Source organism: Hemiscyllium ocellatum, chromosome 2 (assembly GCF_020745735.1).
Source record: "Hemiscyllium ocellatum isolate sHemOce1 chromosome 2, sHemOce1.pat.X.cur, whole genome shotgun sequence".
NCBI lineage: Eukaryota > Metazoa > Chordata > Chondrichthyes > Orectolobiformes > Hemiscylliidae > Hemiscyllium > Hemiscyllium ocellatum.
The window spans coordinates 122,324,198-122,344,592 of record NC_083402.1 but is presented as its reverse complement, the minus strand read 5'-3'; the positions used below and the strand labels follow the sequence as shown (position 1 = coordinate 122,344,592).

Below are 20,395 nucleotides of genomic sequence, written 5' to 3'. Positions count from 1 at the left end.
AGAGATATTAAAAGTAGCTAGAGTTAGAGGATGCACCAATAGAAATTTTCTAATAAAAGAGGCTTATAAAACTGCAAAAGTAATATTCTCTTTTAAAAAGTAAAGGTAACCATTGACTAATTAGATACTTTCTCCAATGACATGTTAACCTATGAGAAAGATTACATGCATTTCAAAAATACATATGATCAAGTAGAGTCAGCACAGTTTCATGAAGGGGAAATCATGCCTGACAAACTTAATGGGATGCTTTGAGGGGGTAGCAAACAGGATGGATAAAGGGGAAGCAGTGGATGAAACATATTTGGATTTCCATACCTATTTGGTAAGGAAGCACTCATTAGACTAAACAATGTAAAAGCCACTGTATTGGAGATGGTATATTAGCATAGATACAGGATTGGCTAACTAACAGACTTGAATAAGTGGGGGCCTTTTACGGATGGCAACCTGTAACCAATAGAGTGCCATAGGGATCAGTGCTGGGAGCAAAATTATTCACAACATTAATGACTTGGGTAGCCAAGTTTGTGGCGGACTCACAAATAAGATTAGATTAGATTAGATTACTTACAGTGTGGAAACAGGCCCTTCGGCCCAACAAGTCCACACCGACCCACTGAAGCGCAACCCACCCATACCCCTTACCTAACACTACGGGCAATTTAGCATGGCCAATTCACCTGACCCGCACACCTTTGGACTGTGGGAGGAAACCGGAGCACCCGGAGGAAACCCACGCAGACATGGGGAGAACGTGCAAACTCCACACAGTCAGTCACCTGAGTCGGGAATTGAACCCGGGTCTCAGGCGCTGTGAGGCAGCAGTGCTAACCACTGTGCCACCGTGCCGCCCACTAAGTGGGAAAGTGGGAAAGCAAATGGTGAGAATGAGTCTAGAGACACAGACAAGTTAAGCAAGTCTACAAAGACTTGCCAGATGGAATATAACATGGGAAATGTGAGGTTATGCACTTTGTCAGGAATAATGGAGGAGGTTAATATTTAAATGGGGAAAACTGAAACAAGGTGCAGCACATAGGTGGTCCTTGTGCACATACCTCAAATCTAGCATTCACTTTCAGCAGATAATAAAGAAGGCAGATGTAATGTTGGCCTTCATTTCGAAAGGAATTGAATAAAAAGAGTCTTGCTAAGCACTAGTTAGCCCACACCTAAAACAGTGATCAGTTTTGGTCTGCTTTTTCTAAGGGAAAGATCAACTGACATTGGAGACAGTCCACGGAAGCTTCACTCAGCTGATTCTAATGTGGAGGGATCACCTTGAGAGGGCAGGCTGTGTCTCTACTGACTGGAGTTCAGTAGAATGAGGTAATTTTATTGAAACATACAGGTTTCTTGGGGAACTTTACAGGGTGGTTCCAAAAAAAGATGAGTTCCTGTTGTCTAGGACCAGAAGGCATAATCTTAGAATAAGGGGTCACACATTTGAGCTAGATGAGAGAAATTCCCTTCAGGGTAATGCATTTGTGGAATTATTTGGAGGGCTGTTGACGCAGGTCATTCAAGGAATTCAAGGCTGAGGAAAAAAACAGATTTTTAATCAGTAAGGGGAATCAAGACTTAAGGAAAATGCAGGAAAGGAGTTGAGAATTTCAAATACCATGATTGCATTGAAAGGTGGAGCTGACTTCATGGACTAAATGGACTGCTTCTGCTCCTTTTTCTTGTAGTCTTCATTTTTAAAATTCACTCGTGGGTGTTGCTGCTCATCGCTAGTCACCTGTGAGAACGGGGTGATGAGCTGTCATCTTAAGCCTCTGAAAGTCCATGCATTGCAGGTTGATCCATGATGCCCTTAGAGGGGATTCCAGTATTTTGATCCGGTGAAAAACTAGCTGTCTGTCCTCCCAAGAGGATGAAAGGGATCCTGTGGTCACAATTTCAGGCAAGCTCAGTGGAATTTTCCCTGCTTAATGTTTATCCTGCAACTTGTTGGCTACAAAATGCTTTGAAATATTCAGATCACTAATGGGCACTACACAAAGTCTGCGTTTTTTTTGTGTGAAGATTTAGCTCGGGTTGTAAGTTTAATCACTGATCTAGAAGATTTGTTCTCGGACATTTCATCACCATGCAAGACAACATCATCAGTGAGTCTCCACTGAAACACTGGTGTACTGTCCTGCTTTCTATTTGTCTTGGACTGTTTGGTGGGTGATATCACTTCCAGTTCTTTGAGAGGTTGGCAAATGGGGTCCAAATCAGTGTTGATGTAGGTCTGGTTTAAATGCTGGGCCTCAAGGAATCCCTGTGCATGTATTTTGTTATGACAAGAGTAAACCCTTCTACTAATGCGAACCAGACCCACAGTAAAACTCACCTCATAATCTGTTAAAATGAGTGACCAAGAGCTACAAAAATCCTTCCATGTAAAGAAGAACATTTTAACAATTTATATTTTAACTCAGAAATAAAAGAACATTAAACAATAACTATCTAAACAGTAATCCTCTGTCTAATCAAATTATCTACCTCCCACTCTCCAACAACACATTGATTTGATAAAACCCCCCAATTAAGTTTACAAAAAATCAGGCAGTTATCACTGTTTCCTTGGGTATCTTTCTCTGTACTTTCCTGGGTTTTTTCTTTGGTCTTCTGCTTCATAATTTGAATATGAGAGGGTACCTTTCAGAGAAGGGCTCTGCAAGCTGTATCTTCGTTGGTTAGTGCTCTTTCCCCTCTGGCTAACTGTTCAAAATGTCTGATTTTATGTTTCCCAAAACATCCGACCATCTCATTGGTTTGTCAAAGCATTAAAATTAAAATTTGATATGGATTTTGGTATTTTGTGGCATAATTTAAACTGGCTGAATTTGAATACCATGGCAACTCAGTTCCAGCTATTTGTTTCACAATCAAGTGGTGCATTTTTTAAATTGTTCAGCACACTCTGTGCCTTCAGTCCGAGCCAGCTTCCACACTCAAAGATATCGTATGCGTCTACACTGTCATAACACTTTGTTTAACCTGTCCCAGTCGAACTGGTGCCCCTCATTGTCAGTGTATGGATACCAGTGAGAGTTGGTCATGTCTTTTAGTGGCTAGTTTCCTACCAGTCTGTCCAATTTTAATGCTTGTTGCAGTCATGCAACGAACATTACATTGGACAGATGGGCAGGAAACTAGCCACCAGGATACATGAGCACCAACTAGCCAATAAAAGACATGACCAACTAGCACTAGTATGCTTACACACAATGAGGGACACCAGTTTGACTGGGACTATACATCCATCCTGGGATTGTCTAAACAAAGACACAGGAATTCCTAGAGGCCCAGCACTTAAACCAGAACTCCATCAACAAATAAATCAATTTGGACCCCATTTACCAACCTTTCAAAGAAGAAGTGATATCACTCACCACAAGAGTCCAAGACAAATAGAAAGTGGGACAGTACACCAGTGCTTCAATAGAGGCTCACTGTTACCTAGCATGGTGACAAAACATCGGAGAACAAATCTTCCAGCGTAGCAAGCAAAGTTACAACCTAAATAAACATCTCTTTTTCAATCTTAACTGCCTCAAGGCATTTCGGCTTAACTCCAGTGTGCTACTGGAGTCACATATAGACCAGATGAGATGGCGAGAGAATTTTCTACCTATGAAGGAATCTAGAAGAAAAAGCATGATTTTTTAAAACATTGGGGTCTCCATTAAGACTAGGAAAAGCAGGAATTTCTTGAGAGTCACCGACATGTGGAATTCTCTCCACAGAGCAGTGGAGGCTGGGTCTTTGGATACAGTCAAAGCTACGCTGGACTGACAAAAGGGTTCAGGGTTATGGGAGATAGGCATAAAACAATTTAAAGCCACTTTAAAATCAGCCATGATCTTCATGACTACTACAACAGTCCAAAAGGGCTTTTGCCCGAAACGTCGATTTCCCTGCTCCTCGGATACTGCCTGACCGGCTATGCTTTTCCAGCACTACTCTAATCTAGACTCAACGGTCCAAAAAGCCGCCTCCTGTTTCTATTTCTTTGCTCCTTTTCACAGGAGAGTGGCGACAAATTATTAGTGCCCAGCTTTGGGCACTTATTTCCTGCCACCATCCCTCAGCCAGGTAGAATTCTCTTAAAAAGATTCCATTTCACAAACTGTCGCAGGATCCGAATCCACAGTCACTTTGCAGATATTCCAGTACAGCCTCCACTCGGTGTTGCAGGCTTGCCTCTTAAGCAGAGGCATCAATTCATTAGTGAGGCCTCCCCAAAGGCATGACCAAAATTAATTTCATTTACAGTACCACCCCTCAAACATCAGCCAGAGGTGACCTTCACTGCTTCGCTCTACATTTCATTCAGCCCCAGTTTCCAATGAAAGGATTACATTGCTGCTATCAGGCCCTGTCATGGGGCTATCCTCAATGCAAAGTAATTGTCACACAGTCCTGCTGTTACCCTGACCAATGATCAGTGTTTAGCGGAACAGCTTATTCCCCAGGCCAAGCTCCTTTGATCACAGAAGCAGACTGTATCCATTCTGCGATGATTTCAAATTTACCTTTGCGAAGAACCAGCAACCATTTCACACTTTTTATCAAAAACAGGCATGTCTTGATTTACTAGCTGTGTTTTTTTTAAAAAAATCAGCTTTAGCTCAACTGGGTGGACTCTCACTTGAGGAGAAAGTGAGGTCTGCAGATGCTGGAGATCAGAGCTGAAAATGTGTTGCTGGAAAAGCGCAGCAGGTCAGGCAGCATCCAAGGAACAGGAAATTTGATGTTTCGGGCATAAGCCTGATGAAGGGCTTATGCCCGAAACGTCAAATTTCCTGTTCCTTGGATGCTGCCTGACCTGCTGCGCTTTTCCAGCAACACATTTTCAGCTCCGAAATCTCACTTGAGGCCCACTTGAGGCTTGAGCACAAACCCAGATGACCCTGTCAGGCAGGCCATCTTACAGCTGGGATGGTTAAATGAGGTTCCTTTTCAAATGGACAATAAGACCTTGCCTGAATATTATTCTGAAACAGAGCTGAGCATATCCCTAGGTGTTCTGGATAATATACAATTCACCAACCGACACTTCTAAAGTCAGATTATCTCCTTGCTGCTGTGGGAGCTTGCTGTACACAAATTAGCTGACACGCTCCATACAAGAGTGACTTCTCCAAGTTCTTCTCCTCATTACTTGATGGCTGCCACATTATGACGAAGGCCCTCATTTTGTTGTGGGATCAGGCAAGGGCGGCACACGCCAGAATGAAAAGCCAGGCCAGAACAGAGACTGTGTACCTAATGCTGTTGTATTAGACTGGTATCTCGTCAGACAACTGAGTTAACTTCACACACCCCATCCCCACCCCAAACAAAAGCTGCCACAATATACAAGTAACTACATTTTTTTCAAAAATAGCTGGAATATGTCTTGATTTATTAGCTGCCAGAACCGCATGCAATTTATTTCTTTACCTTTTAACTGAAGGTAAGCACAGTGTGGGTCTGCCTGGAGGTTGTAGGGCAATCAAGCGGAGAGTCAGGGCACCCAATTACCAGTATTCATTCATCAGGTTTGCTGCATTTCTAAAGATGAGTCATTGCAAGAGAAGAGTTGCCATTAAGGAAAGATTATTTTGAAACACAGAACAATCCTTGTATAGTTAATGTTCCCGGGCTTTTAACCCAGAGCTGTGAGCTAAAATCACACATGGACAGTCTGTATTTTAATTTGGTGTTGAAATAAACCACAAAACTGGCTATGGTCAGTAATGGCAACTTGAAACTGAGATTAATGTAAAAACCCATCTGGTTTACGAAAGTCCTTTAGCAAAGTTGGCACGCTCTCCTCGCCTGCTCAACCTATAAGACCAGACCCACGGCAATTCTTAACTGCATTTGGAAATGGTCTTTGTAAGACATCAGGATGTATCCCAACCATTACAAAAACTCCACTCCTAATTGGCAGCAAAAGGGTTTTGGGATGATGAATAAATGACCAAGCCAGCAAGACTCGCATCCTGAGAATGAGAGAATATCATCACCCAAGGAGGATTTAAAAAGAATTCACTTTCCTCTAAACCCCAACCATCTTTTCATTAATCTGTAGTTTTCATAACATCATAAATTAATTTCACTTTGTTAAATAATACCATGCACATCAGGGCAGTTCAAAACTAATGAGTAGGGGCAGAATCAGTAAGCAAGGTGATACAGATATCCCAGTTTGCTTGGAACTATCTGGCTTTTCCCACTGTCCCTAAGAAGTTAAAGGGCTAATTTGTTCTGAATACAAGGAATTGGATGTTGCGGGAGGGGCGGGGTTTGTCTTGCAGGCAGGATGTGATAATCTAATCATACTCTAAATACTGTTAAGGAATACCTAATCTCTCATTTGTTTCTGGAAATAATCTAATCCATTTACACTGTTTTTGTGTGGCAAGTGATTATGGGGGAGTGGCAGGGGTTTGGGTCTTTTGTGCATAACTGTCTGTGATGTAAAACCCTGTATAAAAGGGAGGATGGTTCCCTGTTCAGGGAGCCTCACTTGACATGCTCCACAAGCATCAGAGTATTAAGGGATCCTCCAAAAGCTTGGACTTGCTGAAATAAATCATGGCTCTTGACAGAAGTTGGCATGTTGCAGTTGTATCAAGCATGTAAGAATCTCAAGAAGGCAACCTAACATTTGGTGACAAGAGTGGCATTCCAACATTTATGGAGCTTCTAGGCAGATTAAGTGATCACCTGTGTGACGGTAATGAGAGACAGATGGGCCCACTAAGATTTACCTTGATCTCCCTCACTAAACCCTACATCCCTTGGGATTTTATAGTGATGGAATTTCTGAAATAACTTACTCACTTGTATGCAACCCGTTTGCCCCAGGGAGGTTAGGGACCTCTGGAATTTGGTGATTAGATCTCTCTAGTCATGGGATTTGAGGCCCCAGAACATAGTACATATGATAAAGGATGTCTCAATCAACCTGCCTCAGACCAATGGGAAATTTCCCCACATTAAGGTCAAGACGCTGAAGTGGGTGTGGAGATTGAGGGCACTTTAAATAGAGATAAGTTAGGAAGTTGAGACTTCAAAAATGGGACAAACATTTGAAAAAGTGTTGAAACTACTTTGCATCAGTTATGCCGGGATGACATCCCAAAATGAGGAATGGGCCAGGCTCCTGTCAGGATGCTTAAATTGGGAAATGAAATTTGACGAGAGGAGAAACTTGCGACATAGATAAATCTTTAAAAGCAGAGGAGGCAATTTGGAAACATAATAGGGGGACTAAAGTGGAAAACATTAATATCCACGTGGAGAGACTATTGAGGAAATAACAAATCTAAACAGGCCAGCTGGAAGAATAACACACCACAGAGGGATCAGTGTGATCATGAGGGAAGCCCTAAGTCTTGGGTGGTGCTGAAGAGTCAGTGTGGGGATTGAGTAAACAAAGAGGAAAAATTGAGAAAGGAGAGACAAAAGGGATCAGTGTTGAAACACCTATCCGGAGCATTGCTGCCTCACAGCACCAGGGTCCCAGATTCAATTCCAGCCTCAGGCGACTGCCTGTGTGGAGTTTGCACATTCTCCCCTTGTCTGCGTGGGTTTCCTCCGAGTGCTCCGGTTTCCTCCCACATTCCAAAGATGTGCAGGTCAGGTGAATTGGCCATGCTAAATTGCCCATTAGTCAGAGGGAAACGGGTCTGGGTGGATTACTCTTCGGAGGGTCAGTGTGGATTGGTTGGGCAAAAGGGCCTGTTTCCACACTGTAGGGAATCAAATCTAATGTGGATTTCTGACCTTGGACACCTATTCAGAACTCCTGATGTCTGGAATCTCGTCCTCCACCCATACTCTCCAAGCAATTGACCATAATCAAATGAGCTACCCACGTAATGGACAATAAGGATACTGGCAATGCCAGAGCTGATCAAGCCACCAAAAATGCAGTAACAGCTCAATTCTATTGTTCTCTGAACCAGTAGGTGCTAAATAGATCATCTGCCTCAAACAGGTATACAATACTTTGTCACTGTGCAGTGTTTACAGGGAGATGCTCCTGACCCTGAAAAAAAACAAATGGATGTTTGCACTCTGCGTCAAAGGCCTCTGGACCACTCCAGTTGGCCAAGCGTGTACACCTGAATCTTTGTTACCAATGCTTATTGACTGTATTCATTCTGATACCTTCCTGGACAAGGTAGGCAAAGAGAGGAAATGCAAGGATACTTTCAGCAGCTAACATCGTCTCTGACATCTCCCCATTCACAGGTAAAGCATGCCTTCAGACTACCACCTGCCCCTTCAACTTGATCAAAGTCCCACTCCACTTACCCAGCCCCCTGGAAATGTCACCCATGCTCACTCAGCACCAAGTCACATTCCCGGGAAACTTGCTCAGCACTTCTGATAGACAATTAACTCTGGAACGTAATGCACTCATTCCGGTGACCTGTACACTTTACCAGCACCAACTGCCCAGAGGAGGGTGACACAACAGATTCAATCAGCTTCCCAGTCACAAGCACAAACTGATGAAGTCGACAGTGGCCTTCCTATGGATATTAAACCACGTGAGCTTTACCTTCTCTTCCCTTCATTTAAGGAATATGCAGGCTTACTGGTCAAGCTAACATCAAAACAGCCAGTTGGCTTTGTTACACTTGACAGCAGTGTAGAAGCTGTAATGAATGCATTAAACAGTACTCTATTTGATTCTGAAAATCCTCAGACTCTCTGTGTGGAATTTGTAAAGGTGAACAAGATGATAGCCAAAAGCAAACTGACAGCTACACCTAACTCCACAAATATGCATCCTGCCTTGGCAGCACACTTCATTGCACACGACCCCTATGACCTTGCAGGAACAGCATTGATTCCTGCATGTCCAGAAGCCTGGTCTCCCTATTGCCTGTACACAACAGAACTGACCCCTGCCATTCCACATACTGCGTTCACCTACCCTGCTGCTGCACTTCACACTCAGATGTGCTGGTATCATCCATCTGAAATACCTCCACAAGGATGGAAGTCTCATCAGTTAAATATTTAACTGATCTTATCCAAGAATTCAGATTTCTTCATGGAGTGATACACAAGGAGAGACTGGAATTTGTTTTCAGGTTACACTTTACAGAAAGAGATTTTTTTGGATAACTGGCTCACTTCCACTCAACTTGGAGGTGGAGTGATCAAAGGACTGGATTTAAGAACTTTACTGGTGAACATTTTTTCCCACAATTCTGTTATAATCACTGTATGTTGTGTCAATAACTTGCTTAAAGAGTGGCTGTCAGATTCTTATAAATAAACTGGTAGCATCTTTGTTTCAGCCCCATTTACTTGGTTATCACGGAATGATAAAAGGAGGGAATGAGATGTTTAAAGGGTTGAATTGCTCTGTTGACATGTAAGACATTAGATGTCTGGGGAGGGGAGGGTTTCTGTCTTGGAGGTAGGATGTGACAAGCTAATGTTTTGAGGAATAACCTAATCTCATTTTGTTTCTGGAAATAATCTAATTACTTTGTTTTTGGGTAGCATATGACTATGGGGGAGTGGTGTGGGTTGGATCTTACATGCATGACTGACTGTGATGTAAAACCCTGTATAAGGGGAGGATGGTTCCCTTGTTCAGGGAGCCTCACTTGACATGCTCCACAAGCATCACGAAGAGTGTTAAGTGATCCTCTAAAAACTTGTTCTTGCTGAAATAAATTGTGGCTGTTCATAGAAATTGGTAAGTTGCAGGTGCATCACATCTTAATCTCAAGAAAAGAACCTAATAGTGCCCAGGTGTCCAAATTGCTCCAAATTTGTTCAGCATCATTAAGTTTACCCCACCCTCAAACTCCACTTACTTTCACATGGGTCATTTGTTTTGACCTGATCATTATGTTGGAGGCACAATCAGGACTTATGCCCAAGGAATATTTATATATATAATGGTTAGTTATAGTAAAGGTTTGGTGGATTCTTCAATACCATAATATCCACAAGTTTCTCTTATACCACAAGAAAATAAATATTGCTGCATCAGTAGAACACACTGATGGAGGCAAACTCTCTCCAAAACCATATTGAAGAAATACTTTATAGCTAAATGGACAGAAGTGAATGGTCGAGCACTTGTTTATTTCAGATTTTCATCAGTTGCTTATGAATCTGACCTAAAACCTCTTTAGCTAGTTTAATATCATCTTTTTTCCTGATATTACTCCTCTGAAGCATCAAGGGTATTTATTGCAGTAAAGGCACTATATCAATGCAATTTCATGTTACCAGTCTTTGCCTCTACGTACAGGGTCTCTTATTCTAGTCACATCTCATAACCTTAACCTTCCCAAACAGTGCGGGGTTACCTGTGCCTAAAGTCCTCTCTGCAAATTATTTGTAGGTGAAACTTCAAATTCCAATCTCAATTGCAACACCAGTAATGTAACCATCTGTACAATTACAATCACTGTATTGGAAAACTGCTTTAAAAAGGCAATCTCTACTGATAGTGGTAACCTTGAGTTAGGTCTGTGCAGGACAAACCGAGCACAGCACAGTCCCTGCATATTCTGCCTCAGTATAATCTTCAGAGTATACAGATTTTTTAAAAAATCTGTATCTAACAACTTTTCATCCTTGCCAATGACCACATTTGACTTGCATTGATATAGTGTCTTTACTGCATTCAAATGTCCCATAGTGCTTTAGAAGAACAATTTACACTGAGTCCAAGGTGTTTGTTCTCAAGGAGTGAAGGAAACAAAATGTCACAACTTGACCCAGATAGCTGTAGTGATTAAAATTGGGCTATTCAGAGGCCAGAACTGGAAGAATATAGTTCTTGGCAGCTTGTATGGATAAAGGTCAACAAAAATAGGGAACAGTTCCTGAACCCTTAATTCTGGCCATTGCTTCTTGTGCCATACAGTTCAATTTACTATAGTTTTGATTAGGGAGCAAACCCTAAAAATGTCTCTAGTTCCCTGCCCTCAAGTCCTTTTTCTTTCTTTATTCACAGAATGAGAGTGTCAAACATTTATTACCTATACCTAATTCTCCAGAGGGCAATTGAGTCAACCACATTGCTGGGGGTCTGCAGTCACATGTAGGTTAGACCAGGTAAGGATGGCAGTGTCCTTCCCTAAAGGACATTAGTGAACCTGATAGGTTTTTCTGACAATGGATTCATGGTCATCATTAGACTCAATTTCGGGGTTTTTTTTTCTTATTGAATTCAAATTCCACCAACTACAGGGTGGGATTTGAGCTCTGGTCACCAGAACATTATCTGGGTCCATGGATTAACAGTTCAGCTAGCTGTGCCTTCAGTCATTCATTTCTACAGCAAAAAAGGGCCATTAATATCACTAGGCCACACCCCCTCCCCCTCACACCCAGGGTCTCTGGCCAAATTTTCAACTGTCCTTCCTGAAATCTGCATTTATCTCTTTCCAACTGCTATATTTTGAAGCTCCTTCATTGTCTACATTAAAGACTATATTGTTATTGCACATGATCTCTTTGGCCAAAGTATAAATTCCAGCAACTCCTCCCTGTGGCTCAGTATTCACTGCTGGCTGACGCCTGGTTCTGTGAAGTGCTTTAGACTTTGATAGCAATGAACCTTTCAGATGAGGCATAAAAGCAAGGTCCCACCTGCTCTGACAGATGGAGGTAAAATATCCCACTGCAAGATCACCGAAAAAGGGCAGTGTACAAAAATATTTCTCCCTTAATCCACTTCACAAAAACAGCACATCTGGCCATTGTCCCATTGTCTGTGAGTTTGCTATGCACAAATTGGCTGCTGCAGTCCCAACATTATAACCATGACAAGCTCTTCAAAAGGATACTTCATTCACTGTAAAACTGCCAGATGATCTGATGACGTAAAAGGTACCAAAGGAAGTGTTATAAACTAAGATGTGCTTTAAATCACAGCACGAGGAGTGACTCATTGGGAGGTAGGGAACACACTTGTGTATGACCTTACTTTCTTTAAATGGAAAACGTCTGCCGTTCTGGTCACCAGTTAGTAAGCAGTCTGAGTGTTTAAAATGGGAAGACAAGCATGCGGTGGAAGATAGGAAGAAAAAATACTGCTGATTGGGTGAGGTGAAGTAGTGTGAGAGGGGGTTTGCGCATTTCACAGAGTTTAGAATACAGCAGTTAGGCTGAATGGCCTGTTCTGCTGTAGAATCAATGATTGACGACACAGCAAGCAGCAGTGGAGCAAATGGGGGTTTGAGGCTGATTCAAACATCAGGCAATCAGAAGTGAACCACAGGGGCAGAACTGGAGTTGAACATTTGATATCTCGTGTCTTCTGGTGTATTGCCTAATGTGGAAAATTCGCTGGGAATGAGCTACAATTTTACCCTCTCTCCAAACATTTTCTTTCTATTTATTTTCCTTTCTTAGTGATGGGAAGGTCTATAAATCCGCTTCAAATTACACTGAAATGATCCTTATTAACATCTATGTTTATACAACACCTCTACAGTGTGAAGACATGGAACATATTCAGGCAGTAAGAGCGTACTATTTTTAAACCATATTTCTGTTTGTTATAGAGTGTGAAATTATGCCACGGTCCCTAATGGCACAGCAGCAATTCATCACAGCCCTTCTATGTGATGAAACATATTGACAATCATACAGGATACTTTTATCCTTGAGCATCTCCTGATTTTAATCTGACCAATATTGACAGCCATGCTTTCAGTTTCTTAGACTCGAGTTCAAAAATTCTACTCCTCAATCTCCCACTTTCACTCTTTCCCCCTCCCCTTTAAGTTGCTTGTTAAAGCCAAGATCTCTGAACAGGCTCCTGATTACTTGCCCTAATGTTACCTCACATGACTTCTTCATGAAGCACCCTGAGAAAATGGGGCAGCACGGTGGCTCAGCGGTTAGCACTGCTACCTCGTAACATCAGGGTCTCAGGTTCGATTCCAGCCTTGGGCAACTGTCTGTGTGGAGTTTGCACATTCTCCCTGTGTCTGTGTGGGTTTTCTCCAGGTGCTCCGGTTTCCACCCACAATACAAAGATGTGCAGGTCAGGTGAATTGGCCATGCTAAATCGTCCATAGTGTTCGGTGCATTACTCAGAGGGAAATGGGTCTGAGTGGGTTACTCTTCGGAGGGTCGGTGTGGACTGGTTGGGCCGAAGGGCCTGTTTCTACACTGTAAGGAATCTAATCTAAATTTACTATGTTAAAGGTACGACACAAATGTAAATTATTCCTATAAAGCTATGCTGATTGGTACGAATGAGGTTTATATTGCACAGATTAATAATCAAGGTTATTTCTGATAACTGCTGTATTGTCTTTACAAGGAATTGACTTAGTGGGGAGGATTGGTGCAAGGTCAGTTCATAGCAACAAGTAAATAATTATTCAAATTGAATAGCTATTAAAATCACCAAGAAATATCAAAAAGTAACCCCTTACAAATTGAAACTAGACAGATTTGTAATTAGGCAAAAGTGAGGACTGTAGATACTGGAAATTAGAGTAGAGAGTGTGGCACTGGAAAAGCATAGCAGGTCAGGCAGCATCTGAGGAGCAGGAAAATAGACGTTTCGAGTCGGAGCCCTTCGGTCAGGAATGAGGCTGGGTGGAGAGATATATGGGAGGGGGAGGGGGATGGGTCTAGGGGGAAGGTAGCTGAGAGTTCAATAGGTGGATGGAGGTGGGGGTGAAGGTGATAGGTCAGAGAGGAGGGTGGAACGGATAGGAGGGAAGGAAGATGGACAGATCATGAGGGCGGTGCTGAGCTGGAAGGTTGGAAGTGGGATAAGGTGGGAAGGGAAATGAGAAAACTGGTGAAATTGGTTGATGCCATGTGATTGGAGGGTTTCAAGGCAGAACATGAGGTGTTCTTCCTCCAGGCGTCGGGTGGTGAGGGTTTGGCGGTGGAGGAGGCCCAGGACCTGCATGTCCTTGGCAGACTGGGAGGGGGAGTTAAAGTGTTCAGCCACGAGGCAGAGACTTCGGTTGGTGCAGGTGTCCTGGAAATGTTCTCTGAAGCGCTCTGCGAGTATGCATTCTGTCTCCACAATGTAGAAGAGTTAATTTGTAATTATATTACTTTCCTCACCTAAACCCTAATGTGCCTAGTATCACAGAACTCTACAGCACAAAAGGCTATTTGGCCCATTGTGACTACACTATCAATTGTGCTCGTTCTTTCAAAGGGCTGTCTAACGATGCCTCAATGCCTTTCTTTTCTGCATAACCCTGTACAATTTTCCCTAATACTTGGCCAATTCCCTTTAGCAAGTTACCACTGAATTGGCTTCGTCTGTTAGTTCAGGCACCACCTTCCAGATCAGAACAACTCACTGCATTAAAAAAAATCTTCTCATTTCCCCTCTGATTCTCTGGGCAGCTGACTTGGATGCTCAGTTAAATATTCAGCCTTGTTCTCCTGTCGTTAAATCCTTCAGAACAGGTTTTTACGTCACATTCTACAAGGGAATGTGCAACCAGGGACCTTATGAGTTTGAGTCTGCATTATTTTTCCACATCAGGCATAATCCCCTGCCTAATATCCCTCGGGTAGGGAGATCATGTGAAATACATAAGCTCCTTTTATTAGAGAATTTTGCCTCAGTAACCTTTAGGCAGACATCTCCAAAAACAGGTTGTGTGCAACTCCAACAAGACTGAAGAAACTTGACACCATCCAGGAAAGAGCAGCCTGCCAGATTGATACCACATCCACTGCCTTCAACATGCACTCCCATCATCACTGACATACAGAGGCAGCATTGTGTTGCATCTGCGAAACACATAGCAGCAACTCATCAAGGATCCTCCAACATCACCATCCAAACCTGCGATCTTATCCAGGACAAGGAAATAGGAACACCACCACCTGCAAGTTTCCCTTCAAGCTACATACTGTCCTGACTTGGAAATCTATTATCACTACATTAACGTTGTTGAGTCAAATCTTAGAACTCCCTTCCTAACAACAGGATATACTTACAACTTGTGCGCTGCAGAAGGTCAAGAAGGGGCTCAACACCATCTTGTCAATGTGGAAGACACACAGTCCATGAATGAATTAGTAAAATGTGACACCAGCTTACGCATGATTGGAAGCTTCAAAGGGTTACCACAAAAAGGAGCTGGGCAACTCCTGGCATCCAAACAGCCATTCTTCCTCAAGTCAATGCCACCCAAGAACTGGACATTTAATTCCAGACTTGGTGTGCAAGCAAGAATGAAAAATCCCGCCAGTTTGCCTGTGGAATGGGTAAGGTGTGAAGTTGTTCGAAGTTGTCCGTGCTTTAAATAAAGTACCATGATTTGAAGTCTGATTTTTTCCAACACATCTGAAATGTTCTCATAGAGTAAGAACACTTAAAACTTGACCAATACGAGCTTCCAAGCTTTCAACATTACATCAGTTTAGGATATCTGGTTGACGAGGACGAGTTGGTATATAGGGTGGGTTTCCATGGTGTATGACTCTCTGGATTTACAATCATTGGCCAAGATGTTTTCTCTCAAAGGGAAACATAAATCAGGGGCTGTTAATGAGTTAACATTTGAAACAAAAAGGGTAGAGTCAGGAGAATCACCTTTACATGGAAAATGCTAAAAATATGGAACACACCATCTCAGTATTTGAGGTGAAGACTACAGATGCTTTTAGGGGGAAAGTAAATAACACATGAAGGAGAAAGAAATAGAAGAATATATAGTGTAGGGTGAGGAGAGGCTGGTATGGAGCAAAAAATCCAGCAAAGACCAGTTGGGCCAAATGATAGGTTTCTGTGGTACACACTTTCTTATATGCCAGGAATCCACTCTTAACATCAAGGCAGAAAAATATTTCAAATATGACCTTATGCAAAGGCAAACATTATATATACAATTCTTGACTTCTGAATTCAATGCTGTGGCACTTCTTAAGTAAAGTCTGACACATGTCAGTGAACAGGAATTCATTTATATGTGTACCAAATGCTTCCCTTTCAAACAAAAAGCCTTTGAAATGCAGAATCCCAATAAGTAAGCCTTTGACCAGTGTTTAGAAGAACGAAAGGTGATCTCATTGAAACAAACAACTCTTACACAGACCGTGACAGTACAGTTGGACAGGTTGTTCCCCCTTTGCTGCAGTGTCGAGAACTGGAAACCTGGTGCTGCACTTTGGCTGCCAGGACTACGGCTCAGAAATTTCCTGGTTCACTGGATCCAAATTCCTGAGCAGTCCCCCAAGTCATAGAATTGCTAACCCCAGAAAGAGATCATATGTTGCTATAGGGACAGGAAGTATTACGGCAGGCTCATTAGAAGGCCCACCTCTGTTTTCCAGGACTTTGTCCCCAATTGTTTCAGAAGCCATTTGACTCTCCACCCCTCACATCTCCACACACAAGTCTCACCTCCCAAATTCAACGTCAACTCATGCCACCATCCCATCACCCCTCATCTCCTCCAATCATTCCAACTTAACAGCCACTTACCCAGCATGCACTCTAGGCACAGCTCAGATCCATGTGGACATGGGAAAAAAAATTAACAATCTAGTACAGCTGTTATTCCTGCTTGCTTGATAATGGAGGGGATAAAAATCTTCCAGTCAAAGCTTTCAAATCTTAAGCGGCAGGGTGGCCCAGTGGTTAGCATTGCTGCCTCACAGCATCAGGGACCCAGATTTGGTTTCAGCTTTGGGTGACTGTCTGTGTGGAGTTTTGCACGTTCTCTCTTGCATTTCCTCTGTGTGGGTTTCCACTCGTTGCTCCAGTTCCCTCCCACAGTCCAAAGATGTGCAGGTTAGGTGGCTAGCCATGGAAAATTTGGCATTACCGGGATAGGATAGGGGGCTGGGTTTGGGTGGGATGCAGTTCGGAGAGTTGGTGCAGACTCAATGGGCTGAACAGCCTCTTTTTGCTCTGTAGGGATTCAATGATTCTATTGTATACCTCTAGTTTTAAAAAATGGTGTCTTTGTGCAGGTCTTTTGGATTTACTCAAGGGATGTGGGTATCTCTAGCTGGGCTGGCATTTATTACCCATTTCTAAACGCACTGGAGAAGGTGATGAGTTGCCTTCTTGAACCTCTGCAGTCCATGTGATGTAGGAACATCCACTATGCTGTTAGGGGGGGGGGACGTTGGAGTTCCAGTATTTAGACTCAGCGACCCTGAAGGAATGATGATGCATTTTCAAGTCAGGTTGGTGCATGACTTTGGGGATGGCTTGCAGGTGGTGTGTCCACAAGGAACTGTTGCCCCTGTCCTTCAATAGTAGGTTTAGGGAGCTGTCTAAAAAGCCTTGGTGAATTGCTCCAGTGTATCTTGTAGACGGAGCACACTGCTACTACTGAACATTGGTGGCAGTGTGGATGTGGTGCCAATCAAGCGGGTTGCTTTATCCTGGATGGTGTCAGATTGGTTGAATCTTGTTGGAGCTGCACTCATCCAGGCAAATTGGGGTGCACTCCATCACAACTCCTGCTTTATGCCTTGCAGATAGTGGTTAGGCTTTAGAGAGTCAGGAGGTGAGTTACTTGCAGGATTTGTATGTCATTATTTATATGTCAATTCAGTTCAGCTTCTGGTCAATGGCCAGCCCAGGATGTTGATAGTGGGGGCTTCAGTGATGGTAATGCCACTAAATAGCAAGAGGAAATGGTTAGATTTTCTCTCATTGAAGATGGTTGTCTGTGGCACTTTTTTGGGCACAATTTATTAACAATGCAGCTGTTTCTCACTTCCCATCCCTAAGTTTAATGGTTGGGGGATTTTTTTTTTAAATGCCTTAGATCATGACAATTGAAGTCACTTGTCCTCCAAGAGTGGTCCTCCATTTCCTTCATTGATTCGTGACTCCTAGATGCAGTTTAAGGTCCTTGCATCAGCCAAACTGAGACTCTTCTCAAACTCGGGACTGAGTTCAAACGACCCTGCAGAGTTGGGATATTCCCTCCTGGATGAATTACATCCAGCTCCCTTTCCTCTAATGGCAAAAACTGCATATTCCCAATTCTGCACAAATCTGCTCTAGTCTCAGAGTAAGTGGAGAGTGATTTCAAACTGAGATGCAGGGGAGTTTCTTCCCACTGAAAGTCTGGCAATCATTACATTTTTTCTGAATGATATTAGATGAGAGACCATTGATCCTGAGGAGACCAGGGAAAACTCCCTCGACTTATCTCTAACAGTGGCATGGGATCTATTACACAATTTAACAGATTGTCATGTAAAATGCCTTGGTGAGTGTCTCTATTTGGATTGTGATCTGCTGCCTCTAATATTCCCTCGACCTGCATTTATCTTCGTTTCTTAGTTTGGATACCTGCAGTTAATCTTCCCCAACTCTCCTTCATCTCTATCAGTGCAAAGAGCTTCTTTCATGCCAATATCAGCAGGTTGTGCCTTTACCCCTTAGCTCTAGAAAATTACATTTAAATATAAAATATATTTAAAAATATAAATATTTTAAAAATTACAAATATATTTAGATCAAAAGGGTAACTAGGGAGAGAATGTGGCGCCTCAAAGATCAGCAAGGCGGCCTTTGTGTGGAACCACAGAAAATGGGGGAGATACTAAATGAATATTTTGCATCAGTATTTACTGTGGAAAAGGATATGGAAGATACAGACTGTAGGGAAATAGATGGTGACATCTTGCAAAATGTCCACATTACAGAAGAGGAAGTGCTGGATGTCTTGAAACGGTTAAAAGTGGATAAATCCCCAGGGCCTGATCAGGTGTACCCGAGAACTCTGTGGGAAGCTAGAGAAGTGATTGCTGGGCCTCTTGCTGAGATATTTGTATCATCGATATTCACAGGTGAGGTGCTGGAAGACTGGAGGTTGGCAAACGTGATGCCACTGTTTAAGAAGCAGGGAAAAATAGACCGGTGAACCTGACCTCGGTGGTGGGCAAGTTGTTGGAGGGAATCCTAAGGGACAGGATGTACATGTATTTGGAAAGGCAAGGACTGATTCGGGATAGTCAACATGGTTTTGTGCATGGGAAATCATGTCTCACAAACTTGATTGAGTTTTTTGAAGTAACAAAGAAGATTGACGAGGGCAGTGCAGTAGATGTGATCTATATGGACTTCAGTAAGGTGTTCGACAAGGTTCCCCATGGGAGACTGATTAGCAAGGTTAGATCTCATGGAATACAGGGTGAACTAGCCATTTGGATATAGTACTGGCTCAAAGGTAGAAGACGGAGGGTGGTGGTGGAGGGTTGTTTTTCAGACTGGAGGCCTGTGACCAGTGGAGTGCCACAAGGATCAGCGCTGGGCCTTCCACTTTTTGTCATTTACATAAATGATTTGGATGCGAGCATAAGAGGTACAGTTAGTAAGTTTGCAGATGACACCAAAATTGGAGGTATAGTGGACAGCGAAGAAGGTTACCTCAGGTTACAATAGGATCTGGACCAGATGGGCAGAGAAGTGACAGATGGGGTTTAATTCAGATAATTGCGAGGTGCTGCATTTTGGGAAAGCAAATCTTAGCAGGACGTATACACTAAATGGTAAGGTCCTAGGGAGTGTTGCTGAGCAAAGAGACCTTGGAGTGCAGGTTCATAGCTCCTTCAAAGTGGAGTCGCATGCTTCCTTTATTGGGCAGAGTTTTGAGTACAGGAGTTGGGATATCATGTTGCGGCTGTACAGGACATTGGTTAGGCCACTGTTGGAATATTGCATGCAATTCCGGTCTCCATCTTATCAGAAAGATGTTGTGAAACTTGAAAGGGTTCAGAAAAGATTTACAAGGATGTTGCCAGGGTTGGAGGATCTGAGCTACAGGGAGAAGCTGAACAGGCTGGGGCTTTTTTCCCTGGAGCGTCAGAGGCTGAGGGGTGACCTTATAGAGGTTTACAAAATTATGAGGGGCATGGATAGAATAAATAGACGAAGTCTTTTCTCTGGGCTTGGGGAGTCCAGAACTAGAGGACATAGGTTTAGGGTGAGAGGGGAAAGATAAGAGAGACCGAAGGGGTAACGTTTTCACGCAGAGGGTGGTACGTGCATGGAATGAGCTGCCAGAGGAAGTGGTAGAGGCTGGTACAATTGCAATATTTAAGAGGCATCTGGACGGGTATATGAATAGGAAGGGTTTGGAGGGATATGGACCGGGTACTGGCAGGTGGGACTAGACTGGGTTGGGATATCTGGTCGGCATGGACCGAAGGGTCTGTTTCCATGCTGTACATCTCTATGACTGTCATAAAGCATCTCCCAAGATGCTTCACAGGAGAGATTTACCAATGAATCACATTGATATTGGAACAGATGGTCAAAAGTTTGGTCTAAAAAGTCAAGTTTTAATGAGAAAGAGGCAGAGTGGTTTAGAGACGGAATTCCAGGCGCTGAGGGACAGCCGCCAATGGTGGAGCAACTAAAATGGGAGTGATTAGAGACCAGAATTAAAGT

At 42.9% G+C, this 20,395-nt stretch overlaps 2 protein-coding genes across 8 annotated transcripts in view; one reads left to right on the top strand and one right to left on the bottom strand.

The window, feature by feature from the left end:
* LOC132828828 (amyloid-beta A4 precursor protein-binding family A member 1-like) overlaps positions 1-20,395 on the bottom strand; it is a 202,319-nt gene that overhangs the window by 98,112 nt on the left and 83,812 nt on the right. For 6 of the 7 annotated variants that reach the window (XM_060845981.1, XM_060845995.1, XM_060845999.1 and 3 more), the window contains exon 1: positions 1,625-1,671. The exons of the other annotated variant lie outside the window; for it this stretch is intronic. In XM_060845981.1, coding sequence (XP_060701964.1) covers positions 1,625-1,635 — 11 coding nt within the window. In that variant the 5' untranslated portion in view covers positions 1,636-1,671. Of the gene's footprint in view, positions 1-1,624; positions 1,672-20,395 lie in introns of those variants that run through there. 7 annotated transcript variants of the gene reach the window in all.
* Positions 6,605-9,028, top strand: LOC132826130 (RNA-binding protein with multiple splicing 2-like). The gene is made up of 2 exons (XM_060841780.1): positions 6,605-6,626; positions 8,445-9,028. The coding sequence occupies exons 1-2, from the start codon at positions 6,605-6,607 to the stop codon at positions 9,026-9,028; spliced, it is 606 nt and encodes a 201-aa protein (XP_060697763.1).